Genomic DNA, 24357 nt, shown 5'->3' on the forward strand with positions numbered 1-24357 from the left:
TGGGAAATGCTGTCCATGTTAGTTCACCTCCCATATCTCATTTAGTGCTCCACATCAGTGTGCACTTCTTTTTAAAGTCCTCATGAACATTCATCAGCATTTTAGTGGACGTTTTTCCTAATATGTATATTTTTGTATGTGCCAGTTTTTGCAAGATCATTTTCTCCAACACAATGCATTTATTTGCATGCTATTCCCACTAATATATGCATTTCTATGCACAGTTTACCCTTGCATAGGCAGTGTTGTGTGCATCACATGACTAAGAGTGTGTGAATTTTGGGTGTGAATTTTGAAGGATTGCTGTGTTTTGGATTGCATTTTGGTTCGGAAAGTGTGAATAAAGTAGGTTTGCCTTGAGATGTGAATTGAATTGAATTTCATCCCCTGTCCCTATTAATGGGTGATTTACCTTATCACTTTTCCTTATCACACAAACAAACACACACCTATCACACACACACAACCAAAACAATGGCCTCTTGCAAATCATATCAATAACTTGAATTGGCTGATTTGCCAAAAGCCTCTCACTAATATGCTGGTGTTCTTTTCTCATTTTGTCATATGTCAGTTTCCATGCTGTTGTTGAGTTGTCTTTCAATGCATCCTCATTTTTTCCACCCTGAATGCATTTTCTAGTGCTTCATGATCCAATTAGTGGAGCCAATTTGACTCTCCTAAAATGAAATCTATCTGTGCCCAGCAATGCTCACAAAGTTAAGGCCAGGAGTAAGCATCCTCAGATTGAGGTGAATGAATGTTGTGCTAGGGACTGGGACTGTAGCCAACCACATCTCTCACCAGCCCTACTTCATGCCCTCCTTGAATGTTTATCCCTGGTTGGAATGTGCCATTGAGCTCTGGTAATACCTTTTGGTTATCGGGATGGAGGATAGAGGTGTGTGTGTGTGTGTGTGTGTGTGTGTGTGTGTGTGTGTGTGTAGAAACTAGCCTACTCTACAAAGGTGAGATTTATGTTGATTGCTCCACCCACTTTGCCTTTGGTCACAACCACCATGCCTTTAACATGTCACCCCACAAGGTTGTACAGAAGGAATAAGTCCATTGTTCGGGGGGGGGAGAGAGAGAGATTTTCACCTGTGGTTAAGACAGAGTTGTCTCCAAACTGTCACCTTCTTCAATTGAAAAGGTGCTCTTCATTTCTGAGTCTATTCCAGACACCTTTATGGGTATTGACAAAAGTCATGCAGAACTGCTTTCCGATGTGAGTACTCATGAACAAACTATGTCTGCCTTCATTGTGTATGAAGACTTCCTCCTCCTGTCCCAAGGCCCCAGAAAATTATCTCAAGCTTGGGAAAGGCATTGAAGGTAGGGTAGGTGCTCCAAGTCTTTTCCTACCGAGAACTGGGACCACAAGTGTCAATATTTCCAATGGAAAATTCTGTGTATAATTTATACCAATATTTTCTACCACTCAGGCTTAGGGAGTGGATAGGACAGCCACTGGTTTGTGTCAGTTTCACCTGTCAATCCCAATTCCACATTAATTTGCAGCGAAAGAAAGAAATTGAATCTGCAGTTTAAGCCTGGTGGTATGGATCTATTCAGCTGACATCAAAATTCATAGAAATTTATTATTTATCTATTTATTCCACCTACCTATCTACCTATATGGTTTCTAGGTGGTGAAGTTTCTAAGTGGTGTACAATGATATATTTTTAATGTAGTTGATAAATGCAATAAAACTTTAAAAATAGAAAACTTAATGAAAAGAAAAAGTCTCCATCAAGCAACTCTAACCCACAAGAGCATTGCTGAAAGACAGCTACAGGAAGATTTTACAGAAGCGTTTACATATCTCAAAACCTAGCAACACAAGAAACTCACATAGAGCAGTTGCTATTTGCCTGTGATTGGCAAGGCTTTACCCACCCTGGAAGGGCTAGTATGCCTGCAAATTTCACCCACTTATATCAAAAAGAAGGAAAGGTATAGCCATTTTTTCTGATCTCAATCAGCAGTGGGATGGGGCAAAGTCCACTCTGATAAAATGAGAGTCAGATCAGGCAGCCTATGGAGCACTTTGGAAATTGTTGGGCAGTTTTCTGAAGCTTCAAGTTCAAGGTGAACCAAAATTTATGGTCTGTGCCTATCCCTACTGCATATTAGAACTGGAGGGATGATGGACTGCACTTTGGGTCTTTGCTAACAAGTTTGACGCCAACCCGTCTTAGCCAAAAACACCAAGCAGTGAAACCTTTCACAGCTGAAGCCCATCCACTGTAGCCATGAATCTATTGACTGCTGTGGGTTATGTCAGATAAACTTTGGATACTTTTTATAAACACAGTTGCTTTGAGTCAGATGTTTGAATAAGTAGCTGAATAAGTTGAATAAGAGTGCATTATGTAATGGTTATATTTAGCTGGCCAGATTTACGGAAAAGCCTTGCCTAAATAAAAGGATCTCCACGCTCCTCATAACTCACTCCTGGAAATGAAACAATCAATTTTGCTCTGAATAAGCAACTGGCATTCATAATTCAGAATTAGTCATTCTGTGTTCATGTCTCAGTATTTAATCTCCTGTAACTCCTGTTAATTGCATATAATTAGCGCCAAATCATTGAGACATCCCTGTTAGAGATATCCCATTAACAAGAGCTGGCAGATGTGTTGAGGTCTGCATTCCTTCTGTTTGACATTTTCTAGCCATGCAAGCAAGAGAGAAAACATAAATAAGCCTCCAACTTCGACTAGAAAGATGGCATGACTTTCTCTCCCTTTTGAACAGTCGCTTCACATTCGATAGCCACTGAGAACCCTCTGAACTTCAGGGGCATGTTGTTGTTGTTGTTAGTCGTTTAGTCGTGTCCGACTCTTCGTGACCCCATGGACCATAGCACGCCAGGCACTCCTGTCTTGCACTGCCTCCCGCAGTTTGGTCAAACTCATGTTCGTAGCTTCGAGAACACTGTCCAACCATCTCGTCCTCTGTCGTCCCCTTCTCCTAGTGCCCTCAATCTTTCCCAACATCAGGGTCTTTTCCAAGGATTCTTCTCTTCTCATGAGGTGGCCAAAGTATTGGAGCCTCAGCTTCACGATCTGTCCTTCCAGGGAGCACTCAGGGCCGATTTCCTTAAGAATGGATAGGTTTGATCTTCTTGCAGTCCATGGGACTCTCAAGAGTCTCCTCCAGCACCATAATTCAAAAGCATCAATTCTTCGGCGATCAGCCTTCTTTATGGTCCAACTCTCACTTCCATACATCACTACTGGGAAAACCATAGCTTTAACTATACGGACCTTTGTCGGCAAGGTGATGTCTCTGCTTTTTAAGATGCTGTCTAGGTTTGTCATTGCTTTTCTCCCAAGAAGCAGGCGTCTTTTAATTTCGTGACTGCTGTCACCATCTGCAGTGATCAAGGAGCCCAAGAAAGTAAAATCTCTCACTGCCTCCATTTCTTCCCCTTCTATTTGCCAGGAGGTGATGGGACCAGTGGCAATGATCTTGGTTTTTTTGATGTTGAGCTTCAGACCATATTTTGCGCTCTCCTCTTTCACCCTCATTAAAAGGTTCTTTAATTCCTCTCGCTTTCTGCCATCAAGGTTGATACTCCCGGGTATTCAGGGGCATACCCGGGATCAAAACTAGGGGGGGACAAGGGGCGGTGCCAAGGCACGGGAGGGGGCCACAACGTGGGACCGTGGGCGGGGCTACGGAGCCCAGGTGAAACTGACTCCGGTCTCACCGAGGCGCCGCGAAGCTTTTTGCAGTCGGAGGCGCTGGGGATCTGTTGACAGCACGCAGCCAGGGCGCTCGCTCTGACCCGCCGGGCTGCCCCTGGTGCACTATGGACAGGACCCTGGCGGAGCGCACAGCCGTGGGCGAAAGCGGCGCTGCCGGCGGGGCTGGTGGGCAGTGGTAGTTTCATGGAACCCAAGAAAGTAAAATCTCTCACTGCCTTATATAGACTTTTATAATTGCCCACCCTCGGTCTAAAACATAATCCTGAGTGTGTTGTTTATCTCCTGTCTGCCGTTTACCCCATTGCATTATCTGAGTTTTGGCCACTCATTTGTTATTATAACTACTTAATTCCTGAATCCAGGCAGGGTCGTCTTAAGCATATCTGGCACCCTGGCGCAGTGGTGCGAAGATCGCTCCGGCGCGCCCCCCCCTCCCTATTTCCCAACATGGCTGTCTGGCGGGTGCAGCGCAGCACCCTCCCTTGGTGGCCCGGCGCCCTGCGCCACCCAGCCTTGCCTTAGAGCCGGCCCTGAATCCAGGTCACATGTCACAGGCTCACCCTATTCACATCTTAAATGTGCCCTTAAGGCAGGATCTGTGAGCACAGAGACAATGGGGAGATTTCCCATTTCCTTCGGACCTTGCAGAGAAATATTTGAGGTCATTTTGGGAGAGAGAAAATGGTTTCAGGACTTTTCTGTGGATTTCAGACATGTGGTTTACATATTTGTATGTGTTTGCTAAGACCTTAAAATTCTTATAACACAACCCTACCTGGACGTGCCGGTGGGGATCAAACTAGGGACCTTCGGTATTGGGAGCAGTGGTTAGTGTAAGACTCAGACCTTGGGAGATAAAAGGGTTCAAAAATCCCTACTCATTAGCCATGAAGCTCACCTTGTGCCGGTCCTTGCCTCTCAGCCTGCCCTACCTCTCAGGGTTGTGAGGATTAAGTGTGTGTGTGTGCGTGTGAAGAACCATGTACATCAAAATGAGGGGGAAAGGTGTAAAAGACAGACAGACAGACAGACAGACAGACAGACAGACAGACAGACAGACAGACAGACAGACAGCAAAGTGCAAGCAAAGCAAAGCAAACCCTCCACTGCTTGCTTGAATGCTCCCTCATTACTTGTCTAGATCTATGTATGTATCTATGCGGCCCTGGTGGTTGGGGTGGGTATATATGAATGAAATATTACTACATACCCCTCTAAACACCCAACTGATCACAGCATTCTGCAGGACAGGGTATCAGGAGGTCCATTTCTCACAATATTGAAACCATGACTTTAGTGTGACAGCACCTACCCTTTAGAATTCCCTCCACTTATATATTGGATAGGCACCTTCTCTTTTGTCCTTTGTGCACCTGCTAAATATGGCCTTCTTTCAAGAAGCCTTCTAATTTATTTTCTATTTTACTTACTACATTTATATAGCACCTTTTCCTCCAAAGAGCTCAAGATGCTGTACATGGTTCTCTGCTCCTGTTCTATCCACAGAGCAACCCTGTGAGGTGGGTTAGGCTGAGGGATAAGTGACTGCACAAGTCACCAAGTGAGCTTCATGAAGGAGTGGGGATTTCATGGGACATTATTGGAGTCAGACCAGCAATTCATGCTTTGCCAGATGAGCCCATGAAGGGACTGAAGCTCACAGAGCTTTCCTGTAAAATTTGCTAGAGAGATCTCTGAGATCACTTCCTTTGTCTACCTTGGTAGGAAGCTGTAATACTACATAGTTCCTTCCTGCATGGGTAGCCTCCTCTTTCTTCATCATGCTTCCAAGTTGACCACATATGCATGTCTGAGCTCTGCAGCTCAGAAACCATTTCTGTACTCTTGTAACTTAGATAGTAGTTATAAACCTGCCTTTATTTTGCTTCGGTAAACTGATGCTTCAATATGTGGATTATGTAAGTAAATACTACTTTTATTTCTTCACAAAACAATGTTTGTGTGATTTGTCTTTTTTAAGGGGGGTGTTGTTCCTAGAATGTCAAATCGACCTTGTCTTAGTTTCCAAATTTAAGCTACAAAGGATGATACTCTGCTGATCTTACTAACGTGAACAAGGGATAAAAAATAAGTAAACAATATATCTTTTCTTAGTGTCTAAACCCATTCCTACATATTTGAATCTTGGTCTCCCAGGTCCTAATCTGACACTTTAATAAATACACCACACTGGTTCTAAATAGTTATATTTTATCCCAGTTGTTGTATGTGCTGTGTGTGTATGTTTCTATTTGAAATTGTTTCAGAGGTTTATATACAAGTAGCCATCCAGGTGGCGCTGTGGGCTAAACCACTGAGCCTAGGGCTTGCTGATCAGAAGGTCGGCGGTTCGAATCCCTGTGACGGGGTGAGCTCCCATTGCTTGGTCCCAGCTCCTGCCAACCTAGCAGTTCGAAAGCACGTCAAAATGCAAGTAAATAAATAGGAACCGCTATAGCGGGAATGTAAACAGCGTTTCCATGTGCTGCTCTGGTTTCCCAGAAGCGGCTTTGTCATGCTGGCCACATGACCTGGAAGCTATACGCCGGCTCCCTCGGCCAATAATATGAGATGAGCACGCAACCCCAGAGTCGGTCACGACTGGACCTAATGGTCAGGGGTCCCTTTACCCTTATGTCTTTGTTATGTTGTAAATAATTTTGGGATGGCTCAGGGGAAGCAATCAATAAATGAAATGAAATAATTATAGATTAAGAACAACAACAGTAAGTCATGCCTGTTTCTTGAGAGTGTCTAGAATTTGCCCTTAGAGAGATTGGGTTTCTCTTATTTTACCATTGCAAATCAAGTTCCTTTGCATTTGTTTAGCCAGAGAGAAAGGGAATCATCTTTCCCCTTGGTGATGGCTTCATGCTGTGAGTTCCTTTTGAAATTCTATCCATGTCTGCCCATCATTACATCTGCTATAAACAAAGGGATCCATTTACAGCTATCCCCAAACAACTTTGGCAAAAGTTCCTGTTACACACAATCCCCCCCCCCTCTTTTGTGATGGAAGAGTTACAGGGCAATTCAAGTATGTATGTACCGTATGTGTATAAAATAAAATAAATAAATAAAAATAAAATAAAAATGTATAGCAGAAATATATGAAGCTGTCCTATGTTCAGGTCATTAGACAACCTAACTCAATATTGTCCACACTGACTGGTAGTGGCTTTCTAGGATTTCAGTTAAAAGGTAAAGGTACCCCTGACTGTTAGGTCCAGTCATGGACGACTCTGGGGTTGCGTGCTCATCTCTCTTTACTGGCCGAGGGAGCCGGCGTTTGTCCGCAGAAAGCTTCCAGGTCATGTAGCCAGCATGACTAAGCTGCTTCTGGTGAACCAGAACAGCGCACGGAAATGCCGTTTACCTTCCCACCGCAGCAGTACCTATTTATCTACTTGCACTTTGACGTGCTTTCGAACTGCTAGGTTGGCAGGAGCTGGGACAGGGCAACGGGAGCTCACCCCGTTGTAGGGATTTGAACCACCGACCTTCCGATCGGCAAGCCCTAGGCTCAGTGGTTTAGAGCACAGTGCCACACAGATTTCAGTAGGGGATCCTATTCCCAGCCCTACCCAGAGATGTCATGTGACCTTCTGAATGCAGCACAGGTGCTCTGCCACTGAGCTATTGCCCTTCCCCTCATAGATACACTTGTCAGGTAATGACTGAGCACCTTTGTATATAACAATGCAAGAGCAGCAAGAGAGGTTACTGTTGGCATGCCTTCAACCACTGTTTATTCCTAGTTTAGAACATCAGAAGAGCTCTGTTGAGTCAGGTCAAAGTCCCACCTAGTATTATTAGCAGGAAGGGCTTTTTGACTACAGTATTTACTTATGACCGATGTTCTCTTCTAGTTTGCTATTATTGATCTTCATGTTTTATTTGCTTGAAATGTGTGGTATGGATTTTCTGTTGTGAGTCATTCTAAGCCCTTTCTTTTTTAAAAAAACAAAAACCCAGCAATGAATAAATTAAATGACAACTATGATGATGATGGGAACATCCTAGGAACATTAGAAAACCCCTGATGAATCAGATTAAACACCCATCCAGCCCCATATTCTGTTCTCACAATGGCCAACTAGATGCTTCTCAGAGGTCCACAAAGAGGACAAGAGTTCAACGCACATAGGTACATATATACTTGAGTATGAAAGTTCACATTCCAGATCCCTTTCATTGTGAAGTGGATGTGAATATATATTATTGATGCTTGTCCCAAGTGCCCCCTGCTGCTGATAATCTCTGCCTTCAAAGAATAGCTCCCATCAGCCACAGCCAACATCAATGATCTGGGGAGATGGAAGTTGAATTCCAGCAACATCCAGAGAGATAAATGTTTCCCATCCCTGCAATAAAGTAAAACAGCATGGGAAAAACCTTAAATCCCAATTTTTTCATTTTTGATTTTCCACTTTCTCCATACAGTTGAACCATCAAAGAGAGAGTCTTTTACCCATTAAGAAAGAGCAGCAATGGCAATGACATATCAAAAGTCTTTTCACTCCTGCTGTGTCAAAAGCTGCAATCCTCTCAATCTGCCGCCTCTCTCTTTTTTCTTTTTAAAAAACCCAATCCCTTTCAAGACACACTGGTTTCCCCCCACCAAGTGCCAAAAGATGGCCTGTGGCCCAGAGTCTTTTGGCATCAACTGGCTCTACTAGCAGATTTTCCTTAAGCAAGGCAAGCCATTTCAAGCTGTTCCCCATGAAAGCCTCCTCTGACTGCCACTGTTCATTTTTGTTAATCTGCCCTAATGAGGTCCCTTGCATCTCATTGGAGCATGCACAAGTTAGTTGACCTCACCGGTTCCTCCAAGTTCCCACACCAAAGCGCTTGGCAGCTTGAAATATATAAGCAGAGAGAAATTGACCTGAGTTAGAGAAGACTGCCGAACAAGAACATTGGCACTGCTGTGGCAGCTTTTTCCAACCTGATGCCCTCCAGATGTTCAGAACTCCAATTCCAACTGGCCCTAATCAGTATGGCCATTAATAACGGGAGTTGTAGTTCAAAACATCTGGAGGGCACTAGCTTGGGGAAGGCTGTTCTATGGCCTCTGGTTATTGGGGGGTTTCAGGGACTGCAGAACTTGGAACTTAAACACCACAAAACTAACCAAACTATTACAGATTGCATGCCAACTCTGGTGACCTTCGGGCTTAGCTGAAGGCTTCAGGTTGGGGTCTCAAGCCACAGATCCACCTTCAGGCAGAAAAGGGAATAGGTAAAGGACCCCTGGACAGTTAAGTCCAGTCAAAGACAACTATGGGGTGCAGTGCTCATCTTGCTTCAGGCCGAAGAAGCCAGTTTTGTCCATGGACAGATATCAATGACCTGCCTTGGTATAAATGGGTTTTCTATTTTCTACGTCAGTGAATTTTTGAAACCTGCGGCTCTCCAAGTGTTGTTGAACTCCAACTCCCATCAGCCACAGACAGCATGGTCAATGGTCAGGGACAATGGGAGCTATAGTCCAATGGCATATGGAAGATCACCAGTTCCCTACCCATATTCCATACCGTATGTTTTAATACTATGGGGGTATATGAAGAGTTCTACCCATGCACAGTGCATTCTATTTCATTAACAATTGCATCTATATTTGGTTGTGTATTGTGCTGGATTTTTGGGGGGTGGGTCTCAACAAGTAGCTCATCTAACAGCTCATCTCAACATCCCTGACAATTGTTTGTGCTGGATGGGGTGGATGAGAGTTGTAGTCCAGGAATATATAAGGGTTCCTCATCTTTGTTTTAAGCTACATGGTGGACATTGCTGCATCTTTTGACAGCTAATTCCATGAGTTACAATCTTGGTGGATCAGGGGAATTCTGAGGACATAATGCATCTTGATTTCAGTAATGCTATGGACACCGTCCCCCCATGATATTCTTGTGAGGAAGCTGCTAAAATGTGGGTTGCACAAGGTAACTGTTATGTGCATTTGACCGAACCCAAAGAGTAGTCATTAATGGTTCCTTGTCGTCCTGGGGAAAAGTGGGGTGCCCCAGGGTTGTCCTGGGCCTGTTGTTGTTCAACATCTTTATAAATGACTTGGACGACGGAAATGAGGGGAAGTTCATCAAATTTGCAGGTGAAACCAAACTGGGAGGGGTAGCTAATGCCACAGAAGAAAGAATTGGGATTCAAAATCAGCTTAACAGATTGGAGAACTGGCACAAGCTAACAAAATGGATTTCAACAGGGACAGAAAAAGGTGGGCAGAGGTGGGCAACCAAGGTGATCATGGGTCTGGAACCAAGCTTTATGAGGAATGGTTGAAGGAGCTGGGCATGGTTAGCCTGGGTAAGAGGAGACCGAGAGGAGATATGATAGCCATTTTCAAATATATTAAGGGCAGTCACATGGACACGAGAGCAAGCTTGCTTTCTCCTGAGGGTAGGACTCAAAGCAATGGCTTCAAGTTACAAGATAGGAGATTCAAACTAAACATCAGGAAGAGATTTTTGTTCAGCAGTGGAACAGATTCCCACGAGAGGTGGTGAACTCTCCTTCCTCAGAGTTTTTTAAGCAGAGGTTGGATGTCCATCTGCCATAGATGTTTTAGTTGAGATTTCTGCGTTGCAGGAGGTTGGACCAGATGAGCCTCGGATTCCTTTCCAACTTTAATTCTATGATTCAGCCCCAATTTGGTTCTCTCCAGATGTTGCTGGACTACAGCTCTCATCATCATTGTCCATTGTCTGTGCTTGCTGGGAGAGATGGGAGTTGTGGTCCAAATGCCTGGTGTGTACTTGTTGGAGATATGGAAGGAAGGGCCTTCACTCCTTGCACCTGCCTCAGGGCAAAACCTGCAAATAAGGGTTGCTGGGACCACTAGGCTTCTGTTTCACTTTGAATAAAGAGTTAACTTTTCTGACTTCTGGAGATATGTTGTTTTATTTTTGACCTACGCTGACCCTAGCCCTGATAATATGCAGAATCTTCTAGATTATCTACCCCATGCATCTAGGGTTTTTTTTTGGAGTGAAGCCCATGCATCTAGATTTTTTAAGAGTATTTCATAACAAATAATAATAATAATAATAATAATAATAATAATAATAATAATAGAAACACCTTCTGACCAATGAAGGCTGATCCTCATTAGAACTGGTGGGGCAGAAGGCTGGGAGCCCAACAGCAGATACCACCAACCACCAGAATCAATGAGAGGCACAGCCAGAGCCAAAGATATAGGTAGAGCCAACTAATTATTTTGGGACCCAGGTGGCGCTGTGGGTTAAACCACAGAGTCTAGGGCTTGCCGATCAGAAGGTCGGCAGTTCGAATCCCTGCAGCAGGGTGAGCTCCCGTTGCTCGGTCCCAGCTCCTGCCCACCTAGCAGTTCGAAAGCACATCAAAGTGCAAGTAGATAAATAGGGACCGCTCCAGCGGGAAGGTAAACGGCGTTTCCGTGTGCTGCTCTGGTTTGCCAGAAGCGGCTTTGTCATGCTGGCCACATGACCCGGAAGCTGTCTGCAGACAAACGCCGGCTCCCTCGGCCTATAGAGCGAGATGAGCGCTGCAACCCCAGAGTCAGACACGACTGGACCTGATGGTCAGGGGCCCCTTTACCTTTACCTTTAACTATTTTATTTTCCCCCTTCTTCTCTCTGTTGAGTTCTACAAAAGCAACACTGAGACTAAGGAGGAGGAAGCTGACAGGCAGGGCCACTCCCTGCAATGGTTGGAAGTAGAAAGGCAGGGAAGTCTCGGATGTGCTGAGGACAGGCTGACGTTGGTGGGGCTATGCCCCACTAGCCCCAATAAACCAGTCTCCACTGCTTATGGTTTTCCTGCATGATGCATACATTGATGCTAACAGCAACTTGGCAGGACAATACTCCTGTTGAGATATGACAGGCATACACTATCCATACTTTACAGAAACAACTAAAGGCATTTTTGTTTTGACAAGCTTTTCCAGCTGGATGGAAAGGCCTTGGGTGTTCATGTTGTTTTCAATAGGTGCTTAGAAATGCTTTTAGTTGTTTTATGGTATATTTGTAAATTGCCTTGAGAAATGCAAAAAAGGGGGGCTATGCACAGCCTCCCCACCAATGCAATGGGCCCCCCAATTCCCCCCAACCTAGGCTGGGCTGACCCAGGGAACATCCAACCTGGATCTAGCCCCAAATCAACTCAGTGGCAGGGATGGTTTTAAAATCCTAATTATAAACATGGCTGTGAGGGGCAGAGGAAGGAGGTGCTGTGTGTCCATTGAGCACATTGCAGAACAGGAGGGTCCATCCTGCTGGGTGCTATTTCACTAGCACATTCCCTGAAATGATCGTGCTGGCGTATTACACACCTGCAGCCTGCTGGTTTGAATCACCTTAGGGTTCAATCCTGCTCAGTATGAATGTGCTCTTGTGTGTATCATCTAGGAATAGATGCATAGATGAATAGCCAAATCTTCTTCCTACCTGATGCCCCAAACCCTAACAGCCCCGGCCACTTTGGATTCCTTGGCCTAGGGCAGTCCAGAACTTGCTCCCCTCAGCCAAAGCCCGGATCCCTCTCCATTGGCCCTGTTTAGTTATGTGGACTTTGACTGAAACCAGTGCACAGGCCTAAAATCATCATCATCAACAACAACAACAACAACAACAACAACAACATTCTCTCTTCCTGATTGATGGAGCTAGAGGTATCATGAGCCCACCTCTTTGGTTTAACATCTCTCTAAGCATGCTTAAATAATTATGGGCACACAGTGGCCTCTCTCTTGCCTCTCTTGTTTCAACCGAATTAATCTGCTGTGCCCCAGGGCTCTGTGTTTTAATATGAAAAGGTAAACTGAGCTACCAAGAAGCAATTGGCAGAATCCCAGTGCCTTAGTATTTTCCCTATTTTCACTGGTGAAATGTTGGAGGGCTTGGAATTATCTGACCCCGGAGCCATCTGAAGACAACCCTGTCTAGGGAATATTTTTCTAAATGTTTCTTGTTTTATTATGTTTTTATATGTGTTGGAAGCTGCCCAGAGTGGCTAGGGCAACTCAATAAGATGTATGGGGTATAAATAGGAAAATTGTCAATATGGAATGGGAAGTCCCTCATTTCATTGGAGAAATGTTGGAGGGCATGCAAGGGGTGCAAGCAATAACAAAGCCATCCAACTTAACAGTGAAAAGTGTGGGGAGGTTCAAGCTACCCTCATCTTCAGGAATACAAAAAAAAATTCCTTCAGTAGCACCTTAAAGACCAACTAAGTTCTTAATTTTGGTATGAGCTTTCGTGTGCATGCACACTTCGTCAGATACACTGAAACAGAATCAACCAGACCCTTATGTATATTCAGAGGGTGGGTGGGAATGGGTGATGGGCTGATAGGAGTGGTGAACCTGTTGATGGCTGTTAACGACTGCTGATGACTGCAATTGGTCCTGCGGGGGGGGGGGGGAGCAAGGGCTGAGGCACAAAAGAAAGCTAGATCATGCATAATGAGATAAGAATCCAATGTCTCTGTTCATCCCAGGTGGCTCCGTGGTTTTAAGCTTAGTAATGAGTCCCAATTCAGCCATTTCTCTTTCTTGTCTGTTTCTGAAATTTTTCTGTAATAAAACAGCTGCTTTGAGATCTTGTATAGAATGTCCTGGGAGACTGAAGTGCTCAGGAATACAATTATGGATTTGATGAGTTGTTTTGCTGCTCTAAAGGAATGATATTTTTTATTTACTGCATTTGAGGTTTCAATATTATGTACTGGATTTCTATTTCTTTTTTTATTTCTTTGAGTGTTTGTTTGAACTGAATAGTGTGATAGAATAATAACAATGACAGCAACAACCATAGATGCAAAAATGGGTGTGGCAACAGATGTAACTCTTACCTTCTATACAGTTTGCTACACCCCAACCGTGCCAAATACACACACAAACATCATCCAGTCAAGCAAGAGGCATTGTAATAGTCCATGAACTCATTCCAGCCAAGCAAAAGCACTCAAGGGAGCACATGGGAAAGGACTAGTGATGGGTGTGGCCTAGGGAGAGTGGGTATGGCTCAGGGAGAGTCCAAAGTGCCATGTAGAGAGGCCTTGAAGGCTGCATTTAGCCCCCAGAACTGAGGTTCCCCACCCCAGGCTAATATTTCATGAGCTGCACAAAGGCCTCATCCAGGTGATGAGGACCTTCCCCACCAATCAAGGAAGCTCAGAAGGACACATTTTCTTCTAGATCAAGCCAAGGGGTGTTCAGCCATCTCTATTCCACATCACTTTCTAGATTTGGTTCAAGGTGCTGGTGTTGACTCCACAACAACTTAAATGGTTTGGGCTCAGCATATCCTAGAGTCTGCATCTGCCACTCTGTTTCACCACAGTTTTGAAGGTCTTATTCAGTTGCAAACTGATCACTTCTGAACTCACTGCTGACCTCTTCCTGGAGGTCAACCACCCTGTCATGATATTGGTTTCACAGAGAAGTAACTTGCTCCATGTAACTTTAACTGTTGCAGGACCATTGATAGGAGGGAGAGCTGATCGGCACAATCACTTCGAAACGAGCTTTTCTCATTGTTCCTTTCTATTGTGAACATAAAGGAGATTTGAAGCCATAAGAGAATTCCCAAGGAACTGAACCTCAACATGGGCCTCCATGTTTGGGTACTGGCCTTGGTGACCATCGCTTTATTCCATCAACCCGTTCATGGTGGACTCATCAAAAGAATTATTCGGCAGAAGAGGGAGGCTGGACTCAATGTCACATTGCCGGAGGAGAACCAGCCTGTGGTCTTTAACCATGTCTACAATATTAAAGTCCCCGCAGGCAACCTCTGCTCTGTGGACTTGGACTCAGCAAGTGGCGACTCAGAACTCAAGACTCAGACTGAGGAGGACAAGCAATACGAGGAGCATACATTGAATGAGGAGAACCAGATTGTCTTCACACACAGGATAAACATCCCACGGCGGGCTTGTGGCTGTGCAGCAGCCCCTGATATCAAGGATCTCCTAAGTAGGCTGGAGGAACTGGAGGGGCTGGTGTCCTCTCTGCGAGACCAGTGCACCAGTGGATCCGGGTGCTGCCCCAGTGGACAACCAGCAATAGGTATGGCAAAGAGACATATGGCAACATAGGAATCTGCCTTATACTGAGTTAGGCACAACTGTTCGTATCTAGCTCAGCATTGTCTATATTGACTGGCAGTGGCTCTGTGGGGTTTCAGGCAGTGAATGTCCCCCAGCCCTACCTGAGGGTCCTCGGGATTGAACCAGGAACATTCTGCATGCAAAGCTCCAACTACTGAGCTGTGGCCCTTCAACAATGTAATGACTGTGGTGCTGAGTTAGGAACAAAGGAAGCTGCCTTATACTGAGTCAGACCACTGGTCCATCTAGTCCAGCATTGCCTACACTGACTGGCAACAGCTCTCTAAAGTTTCAGACAGGGGTCTCTCCCTGTCCTACCAGGAGATGCTGGGAATTGAATATGAAACCTAGTAATAATAATAATAATTTATTATTTATACCCCACCCATCTGGCTGGGTTCCCCCAGCCACTCTGGGTGGCTCCCAACATACATTAAAAGCACAATAAAACATCAGACATTAAAAACTTCCTGTCTTCTAAAAGCCAGATATTTGTTTATTTCCTTGGCATCTGATGGGAGGGCATTCCACAGTGTGGGTGCCATCACCGAAAAGGCCCACTGCCTGGTTCCCTGTAACCTCACTTCTCACAGGGAGGGAACCACCAGAAGACTCTCGGAGGAGGACCTCAGTGTCTGGCCTGAACAATGGGGGTGGAGATGCTTCTTCAGGTATACTGGGCCGAGGCCATTTAGGGCTTTAAAGGTCAGCACCAACACTTTGAATTGTGTTCAGAAACATACTGGGAGCCAATGTAGGTCTTTCAGGACCGGTGTTATTTGGTCTCGACTGCCACTCCCAGTAACCAGACTAGCTGCCGCATTCTGGAGGAGATGCTCCAGTGCATGCAGAGTAGATGTTCTACCACCAAGCCATAACAATAGGTGTTATTGTTGTGGGATTCAGAAATGCTGCACAATAAACTGTAGATTCCTCAGGTGTCTGCTGTCCTAAAAGGCTTTCAGTCTATTAGGTGGACCAAAATAAATAAATCAGGAAATGAAGTTATAGTCGAGAAAGGCCCATGATGGATAACAGGCACAGGGTGCAGTTGTTTTATTTGTTCATTCTGTTTAATAATGTATACCTCACATTCCCAAATATTTCTTCAAAGAGCCTACTTACACATTCAGAACACAAAATGCATAAAACATTCAACATTTAAAGGGGAATCAATATTAAATCCTATTAGCAGTCACAAAATAAACCTGGGTGTGGCTGGTACTTTCCCCTGTTTTAAATGGTGAGTGTGTTGTGAATAGACAGTGGGTAGCTAGGGATTCTATCTCACTTTTGTGCACAATAGGTTGCATTCCAGCCATGCAAAAGTGAGAGGTCTGTACACACACATCACAATTCTCCATCCCTCATCCAGCAAGATAAAGCAAGAAGAGGGTTGCATATGGCTCTGTAGCCACCCCTGGGTAGGTGGATAGACTATATGCGCTAGGTGGTACATCACAATTAAGAAGCAATTGGGATTGGCTGTAGGCACCCTACTAGAGGATGGGCCTTAGCAGGAGCATGGTAATACAGACCCCTGTTGTCAGCCCTGGAAAAGCATTCCCAAATGCACCCTTCATCCAGTGAGCTCTGAACAGGCCCAAAAAGGCCACACGAAAACAACCCTGCAATCACACATACAGTTGCAGTTATTGAGATTCCTCCCCACCATGTTTTATCAGTGCAGGTGTATGAATCAAGAATACCAAGGAAGGTAGAAAAGTCAGTGAACCAACTTCTCCTTCTCATTATCATTAATTGCTTGATGCCAAAATAAGTATGTAAGCGGGTTACAAAAACAGCTACACAAATATAAAAACTCAAACATCCATAATGAAAAGGCACATTGTGTTGTATCAGATGTAAACTCTATGTTAAAGGCATTTAGTGGCATACGTGTTCTGCTTGTGAATGCTGTTGCACAAGAAAATGCATTTGCGGTAACTCTGCTGCACAACATATTTGGCACTCTGCCGTGCAATGAATTTTAGCTTGCCCACTGCTAACACTCAGTTGTCCACTAGCCCAGGAGACTTTTGCTTCAGCAGACAGAGAACACTGGACATAGCTCAGAGAAGACTCACTGAAATTAATTGCCATGACTAATTTCGATGAGTCTGTTCCAGATATAATTTAGTTGGAGAATAAAACATTAAACAATATAAACTTGCACCATCAAAATATGTAAAAAAAACACAACAATCTCATTAAAGCAGTTAAAACAGGAGCCTCAAGTCAAGAGAACAAGGGAATGCCTACGTACGTATTTTCAGAAGCTGAAAGGATGCCAATACAGATGGTTGGTTGGTCCCCCCCCCCCCAAGTTTGCTTTTTTTGAAATTTTCTGACTTAAACCAGGACTTGTAAAGAGTAGGTTGATGGCAAGGCAGAGAGAACCCATGAGAAAATGTGTGTTCTCTTTCCACAATTGGAAGCAGTGTGCCTCTGAGCAGTTCTTGGGAATCACAAGTTGGGGGATGGGCTGTTGTGCTCAGATCCTGCTTGTGGGATTCCCATAAGCATCCAGGTGACCACTGTGATAACAGGATGCTGGACTAGATGGGCCGTTGGCCTGATCCAGCAGGGCCCTTCTCATGTGCTTGTTAACGGAGAGAAACTTCTAATCCATAATATTTTCTGGTGCTTCTTTGTTAGTCATTGCTGCATATATATTTTTTATAATGGCCTGCTTCCTTGTTTCACTGGCACAGGTCACATTGATGCTACTCCCTACTGCAGTGGACGGGGAAACTACAGTAATGATGTCTGTGGCTGCATCTGTGAACCTGGTTGGAAGGGCCCCAACTGTTCTGAACCAGAATGTCCCCAGAATTGCAACAACAGAGGCCAATGTGTCAATGGCAAGTGCATTTGTGCTGAAGGCTTCACAGGGGAGGACTGTGGGCAACTCACATGCCCTGGGGACTGCAGTGACCAAGGCAAATGTGTTGATGGCATGTGTGTGTGTTTTGATGGCTATGCTGGGGAGGACTGTGGCCAGGAAGTTTGCTTGGTGCCATGCAGTGAGAATGGCAAATGCATAAATGGGCAGTGCATCTGCACAGAAGGCTTCAGTGGGACAGACTGCAGCCACTCCCTGTGCCTCAATAATTGCAATAACCATGGGCGCTGTGTAGAGGAGGAGTGTGAGTGTGACGAAGGTTACACTGGAGAAGACTGCAGTGAGCTTATTTGCCCCAATGACTGCTACGACCGTGGCCGTTGCATTAATGGGACCTGCTATTGCGATGCTGGGTTTACTGGAGAAGACTGTGGGGATATGACTTGTCCCAGCAACTGCCACGGGAATGGTCGTTGTGACAATGGTTTGTGTGTATGCTATGAAGGGTTCATGGGGGATGACTGTGCCGACCGGAGGTGCCCCAAAGACTGCAACAAACGCGGCCGTTGCATTAATGGACAATGTGTGTGCCATGCGGGTTTCCTGGGCCTTGACTGTGGAGAAGTGAGATGCCCCAGTGACTGCAACAACCACGGTCGCTGTGTAAATGGCCAGTGCGTATGTAATGAAAAGTACATGGGGGATGACTGCAGTGAACTGCGGTGCCCCAATGACTGCAACAACCGTGGCCGCTGCATCAAGGGGCAGTGTGAGTGTGATGAGAGGTTTATGGGGGATGACTGCGGAGACTTGAAATGCCCCAATGACTGCCACAACCATGGAAGGTGTATCAATGGGCAGTGCGTGTGCAATGAGGGCTTTGTGGGTGAAGACTGTGGGCAGCTGCAGTGCCCCAATGACTGCAACAACCGGGGACGCTGCGTCAATGGCAAGTGTGTGTGTGATGACGCCTTCACTGGGGTGGACTGCAGTGAACTGCGGTGTCCAAAAGACTGCAACAGGCATGGTCGCTGCATCAATGGCCAGTGTGTGTGTGATGAGGGCTACACAGGGGAGGATTGTGCTGAAAGGACCTGCCCCAATGACTGCAACAACCGTGGGCGCTGCATCAATGGTGTGTGTGTGTGCAATGAAGGCTTTGTTGGGGATGACTGCCGAGAACTGGCCTGTGTGAACAACTGCAGTGGCCGAGGCCGTTGCATGAACGGGCAGTGTGTTTGTGAAGAGGGCTTCACCGGGGTAGACTGCAGCCAACTGCAGTGCCCCAAAGACTGCAACAATCAAGGGCGCTGCTTCAATGGAGTGTGCATATGCGACGAGGGATACCAGGGACAAGATTGCAGTGAACAGTCCTGCCCCAACAACTGCAACGATCTTGGTCGCTGTGTCAATGGACGCTGTGTCTGTGAAGAAGGCTATGTAGGCGATGACTGTTCTGATGGTAAGTACCACCCAAACGGTTACCATCATGTGCATGGATTTCCAGTGGGAGGCAAGGTGGGGCAGTTGCCCACATGGATGAACCATCATTCTCAGCATTCTTTTATTTATTTTTTTATTTATGCAATTTTAACAGCTTTTATGCACACATTGTACTGTATCCAACTTATTTCTTTTCCTAAGACTTCCTAATCCATCTCTCTGTGGCATACTATGGAAATCTTGATCTGTTGCATATCCTCATATTTTACCCATCATCGTTTCAAGTCTTCCTTTTTGATGTTCTCTGCTACTCATATGTTAACTCCTACTTGTAGGTTAAATTGTATATTATACCCTCTAAGATAATCTCCAAAACACCTCCACTCTTTTCTTATTTTTTTAACTCATCCTCATTCCTAAGTTTTGCCATCATGGTTACTAATTCTATGTATTCTATCCATTTGTTCTGCCAAATTTCCTTCGTGGATATCTCTTCTTTCCAATTTTTTTTTGCATATACTATTCTAGCTGCAGTGGTTGCATACAAAAAAATATTGAGTGCCTTTTTTGGAATGTAATCACCTATTATCTCTAACAGAAAGGCCTCTGGTATTTTGAATTTTAGACTCTTTTTTAAATTCTATGTGGATAATTTGCATGAGCATATTTACATGACTACCACATATAGATCAGGGTTCCCTTCACCTCATGGCACTTCCAGCATAAATTAGACTCTTTTAAATACATTTTCACTAATTTGCTGGGTGTCAAGTACCACCGGTACATCATCTTTTGTACATAACATAACATAACAGGCAGAGAAATTCATGGTTCCCCCCCCATAATTTTTCCCCCTGCAGACAATTCTATGTTGTAACCAATATCTATGGCCCATTTTGTCATTGGCCCATTTTGCCCCACACTTTCTAGGCAGAGGTCTGCACTTTAAAGTTCCAAGACTGAGGGCTCTTTTTTTCTCTCCAGAGATTTCCCTATGAAAACCTGCTCTTTAAAACTGAAGTGCAACAAAAAGCAATTTGGGTTTTCTATGGATTTCCATTTCCTCCAATTCAGCTGTAAAGAGCAGGTTTTTGTGGGGAAACCTCAGGAGCAACAATAACCAAAAAAGAGCACTTGGACCAAGCTTTGAAGCATGGAGGGAAGGTAAGAGGGGGCTAGAGTGAGGAGAAAAGCAATCTCCTCTCAGCACCCTAAACAAACTATGTTTCCAGGAGTCTCTGAGGGAAGCCGTTACAGTTTAAAGTGCTATGATACTACGGTATTTTAAATGCATCGCACAGATGGCTTCAAAGTTAGAAACGAGCTAAAGGTTGAGCACAAACATTTAATAGAGCCCTCTTTGGATTGTACTATGTTGAATAGCAGGGTATGGATAGCATTTCCTTCCCCAACAACAACAAGCAACTAGAAATCCAGGTTCTAGCGTACATAGGGTGCTGGTGGGAGCCTTCAGAACCCTGATTCCCCACCTACAGTCCAAAATGACTACCCCCCACCCCTGATCATGCAGCCTAGCCCTTAGCATGGCAAATGGTCTGTGTCTCAGTTTTAAAAACACATGCCATTTGATTTTCTGCCATAGTACAGTACATTGGTTTATTTTATCATTTAATTTCTCTTGTTAGTAATGCCTCCAAAAGATCTGAAAGTTACAGATGTGACTGACAAGACTGTCAACCTGGAATGGAAGAATGAAAATGTGGTCACTGAATACCTCATCACCTACATCCCTACCGGAACTGGTGGCTTAGACTTTGAGTTCCGAGTGCCTGGGAACCATACGTCAGCCACCATCCGGGAGCTGGAGCCTGGTGTGGAATACTTCATCCGTGTTTTTGCCATCCTGAAGAACAAGAAGAGTATCCCAATTAGTGCCCGGGTAGCCACTTGTGAGTACATTAACACCCAGCTGACCCATTCAACTAACTAGTAGTGACTAGTGGGGTGCCGCCACAGGGTTCTGTCTTGGGCCCAGTCTTATTCAACATCTTTATCAATGACTTGGATGATGGGCTAATACCCCAGAGGACAGGATCACACTTCAGAATGACCTTAACAGATTAGACAACTGAGCCAAAGCAAACAAGATGAATTTTAACAAGGAGAAATGTAAAGTACTACACTTGGGCAAAAAATTTGAAAGGCACAAATACAGGATGGGTGAGACCTGGCTTGAGAGCAGTACATGTGAAAAGGATCTAGGACAGGCATCCCCAAACTTTGGCCCTCCAGATGTTTTGGACTACAATTCCCATCTTCCCCGAGCACTGGTCCTGTTAGCTAGGGATCATGGGAGTTGTAGGCCAAAACATCTGGAGGGCCGCAGTTTGGGGATGCCTGATCTAGGAGTCTTGGTAGACCACAAACTTGACATGAGTCAGCAGTGTGATGCAGCAGCTAAAAAAGCCAATGCAATTCTGGGCTGCATCAATAGGAGTATAGCATCTAGATCAAGGGAAGTAATAGTACCACTGTATTCTGCTCTGGTCAGACCTCACCTGGAGTACTGTGTCCAGTTCTGGGCACCACAGTTCAAGAAGGATACTGACAACCTGGAACGTGTCCAGAGGAGGCCGACCAAAATGGTCAAAGGCCTGGAAACGATGCCTTATGAGGAACGGCTTAGGGAGCTGGGTATGTTTAGCCTGGAGAAGAGAAGGTTAAGGGGTGATATGATAGCCATGTTCAAATATACAAAAGGATTTCATATAGAGGAGGGTGAAAGGTTGTTTTCTGCTGCTCCAGAGAAGCGAACACGGGGCAATGGATTCAAACTACAATGAAGAAGACTCCACCTTAACATTAGGAAGAACTTCCTGACAGTAAGAGCTGTTTGACAGTGGAATTTGCTGCCAAGAAGTGTGGTGGAGTCTTCTTCTTTGGAGGTCTTTAAGCAGAGGCTTGGCAGCCATATGTCAAGAATGCTTTGATGGTGTTTCCTGCTTGGCAGGGGGTTGGACTGGATGGCCCTTGTGGTCTCTTCCAACTCTATGATTCTATGAACTTGGTTGTCTACAAAACACTTACCTTCCTCTAAAATCAGGATTGAATACATGGGTGCACTGCTGGTTGCTTCTATGTTATTGCTTCTATGTTATGAGCCCAGAAGTGGGTACTAGTTGGGGCAGCCATCATTTCCCCTGGTTCAGAAGTCCTTTCTCCAATAGTAGCCAAGTGCAAAACACCTCTTATTTAGCAAAGGAGGCTGGTCCATTAGGGTGAATGGAGCTGACACTGCTCTGCCAGCTCTCAACTGCCTACCTTTTTTACTTAGGACCAGCCCAGAGGGTAGAACTGCCTATCAGCTTCCTCCTCCTAATTCTCTGTGTTGCCCTTTGCAGAACCAAGCAGGGAGGTGCCCAAATTAGAATTAAGTGGTTCTGCCTTTCATCAGGTCTGAATCCACCTACTGTTGGTCTTCTGCCTTGCACCCTATCAGTCCTACTGGACACCAACCAGCTCTTCCCCTCATTCTAAACAAACATAAACTTGTGTAGAAGGCGAACTGGCAATGTGGAGAGCTTGATGGTAAAGAAGCTCTGGATGAACATGGATTTTCTGGAACACGCTTAGGAACAATGGTGGCTGATGCCCATTGAGACTGGTGAAACATGGGAAAACCAGCAGTAAATGGATCCAGTGAGAGACAGAACCCATTCCCCTTCTTGCTCCTGTGAATGAGGAGCCCCAGGACTCCACAACATCAGCATGCCCTGCGGTGTGCTGATGTTAATTGCACAAGTCACAGGGTGTGCTGGTGTGTCATGCGGATGCCCTGTGGCTTGTGCATGTGATGCAAGCAAGCCCCGTGATGTGTACCCATGGCCACCACGGAACTTGGGGGCACCCCTTTCATTGGAAATATTCAGGGCCTCTGCCCTCCCCCTTAGTGCCTCTGCTGCTGAGGCTGACAAGTGGGGCTGGCTGAGGAAAAACCTGGGGTGGTGGGGTATGGATAGACAATAATTCACTTAGAAACATCATGTCTTGCTGGGGCAGATGGGATTTTGTAGTTTTCTTTGCTTCTCAATTCAACAAATTGGGATGCTGGGAGGCATAACTATATGTAAATATATTTATGCATATCAACACATTCAGGAAGAAACCTAAAAAGGACCTGCTGGCCAGTTTCAAGTCCTTCCCACTGCTGGAATCCTCTCCTTGCAAAAGGTTATTTGGGAACAGAGAAGGGCTGGCAGGAATGGGCTGGCTGGTGGAAATTTCTATGTGTGCAAAGGCCTCTCCAGCCAGAAGCAATCCGTCCATACAACCAGCCCTTCCCCATTGTGCGTATGTTGGAGGAAGGTTTTTTGGGGAGAGTATGTGTGATAGAGAAGAGTGCTTAGGAGAGGCGATGGTGGAGAGTTTCCCAAGGTCTGGATTTCCTAAGCTTTCTCAGGGAAAAAAACCCTAAGGAATACAAACAAAATCCTGAAAATTAATAATCATCTCATAATTATTTTGATATTTCTCCAAACTTTCTCAGATGATCTTAAAGAAAATGTCAACATAATTACAATCTTCTCCATCACTAGACATAGGAATCATATACTCAACCATGAAGGATAGGAATAACTTGTTATTTCTCTCCTTCCCCTCTTTGATTGAGCCAGCATGAAAACATTAAGGATTGACACTGCTTTGCTTTTGCACTTCATCAGAAAGTCAAACCTGGAATGACAACATATAGGCAAAGGGGGGAAATGGGCCAAGGAGCAGAGCATGAAAAGATTTAAGCCATCTTTACAGCTGCTGCCCCTGCCCCGCGTTGCAAACAGGAATGTGGTTCTTTGCAACCTTCCAATGAGTTGATGGAGTTGGAGCAACTGCTTTGTTTCAGTCCTGAATCCTGGGCCTTCCTCAAGAATGACAGGGGAAAGATTTGACAGTGTGTTCCCAGTATGTCAGATTTCTTCTTTGTTGCTTGCTTGCTTTCAAGTAGTGTTCCAGCATATAGTGTTGGGGGTATTTCTATATATATATATATATTAATGAATATAGTTTGAATGCTGAAGCCATGCCTCATGCATCTGCTTTCTGCTATTGCTTTCCAGATTTGCCCGCTCCAGATGGCTTGAAGTTCAAATCTATTAAAGAGACATCAGTGGAGGTAGAGTGGGACCCCCTGGACATCCCATTCAGTGGATGGGAGATTGTTTTCAACAGCCTGGTAAGGAAAGATTTGACCTAGGAGTGGGTCCCTTGTGGTGTGAAGG

At 45.0% G+C, this 24357-nt stretch overlaps 1 protein-coding gene across 6 annotated transcripts in view; it reads left to right on the top strand.

Annotated features, from left to right (window-relative positions):
- Positions 1–24357, top strand: part of TNC (tenascin C) — an 87631-nt gene that overhangs the window by 15776 nt on the left and 47498 nt on the right. For all 6 annotated transcript variants that reach the window (XM_035112807.2, XM_035112808.2, XM_035112809.2 and 3 more), the window contains exons 2-5: positions 14199–14791; positions 17547–19139; positions 20767–21030; positions 24196–24311. In XM_035112807.2, the coding sequence (XP_034968698.2) occupies positions 14329–14791; positions 17547–19139; positions 20767–21030; positions 24196–24311 (2436 nt within the window). In that variant the 5' untranslated portion in view covers positions 14199–14328. The remainder of the gene's footprint in view (positions 1–14198; positions 14792–17546; positions 19140–20766; positions 21031–24195; positions 24312–24357) is intronic.

The sequence above is a fragment of the Zootoca vivipara genome, chromosome Z (assembly GCF_963506605.1).
Source record: "Zootoca vivipara chromosome Z, rZooViv1.1, whole genome shotgun sequence".
Lineage (NCBI taxonomy): Eukaryota > Metazoa > Chordata > Lepidosauria > Squamata > Lacertidae > Zootoca > Zootoca vivipara.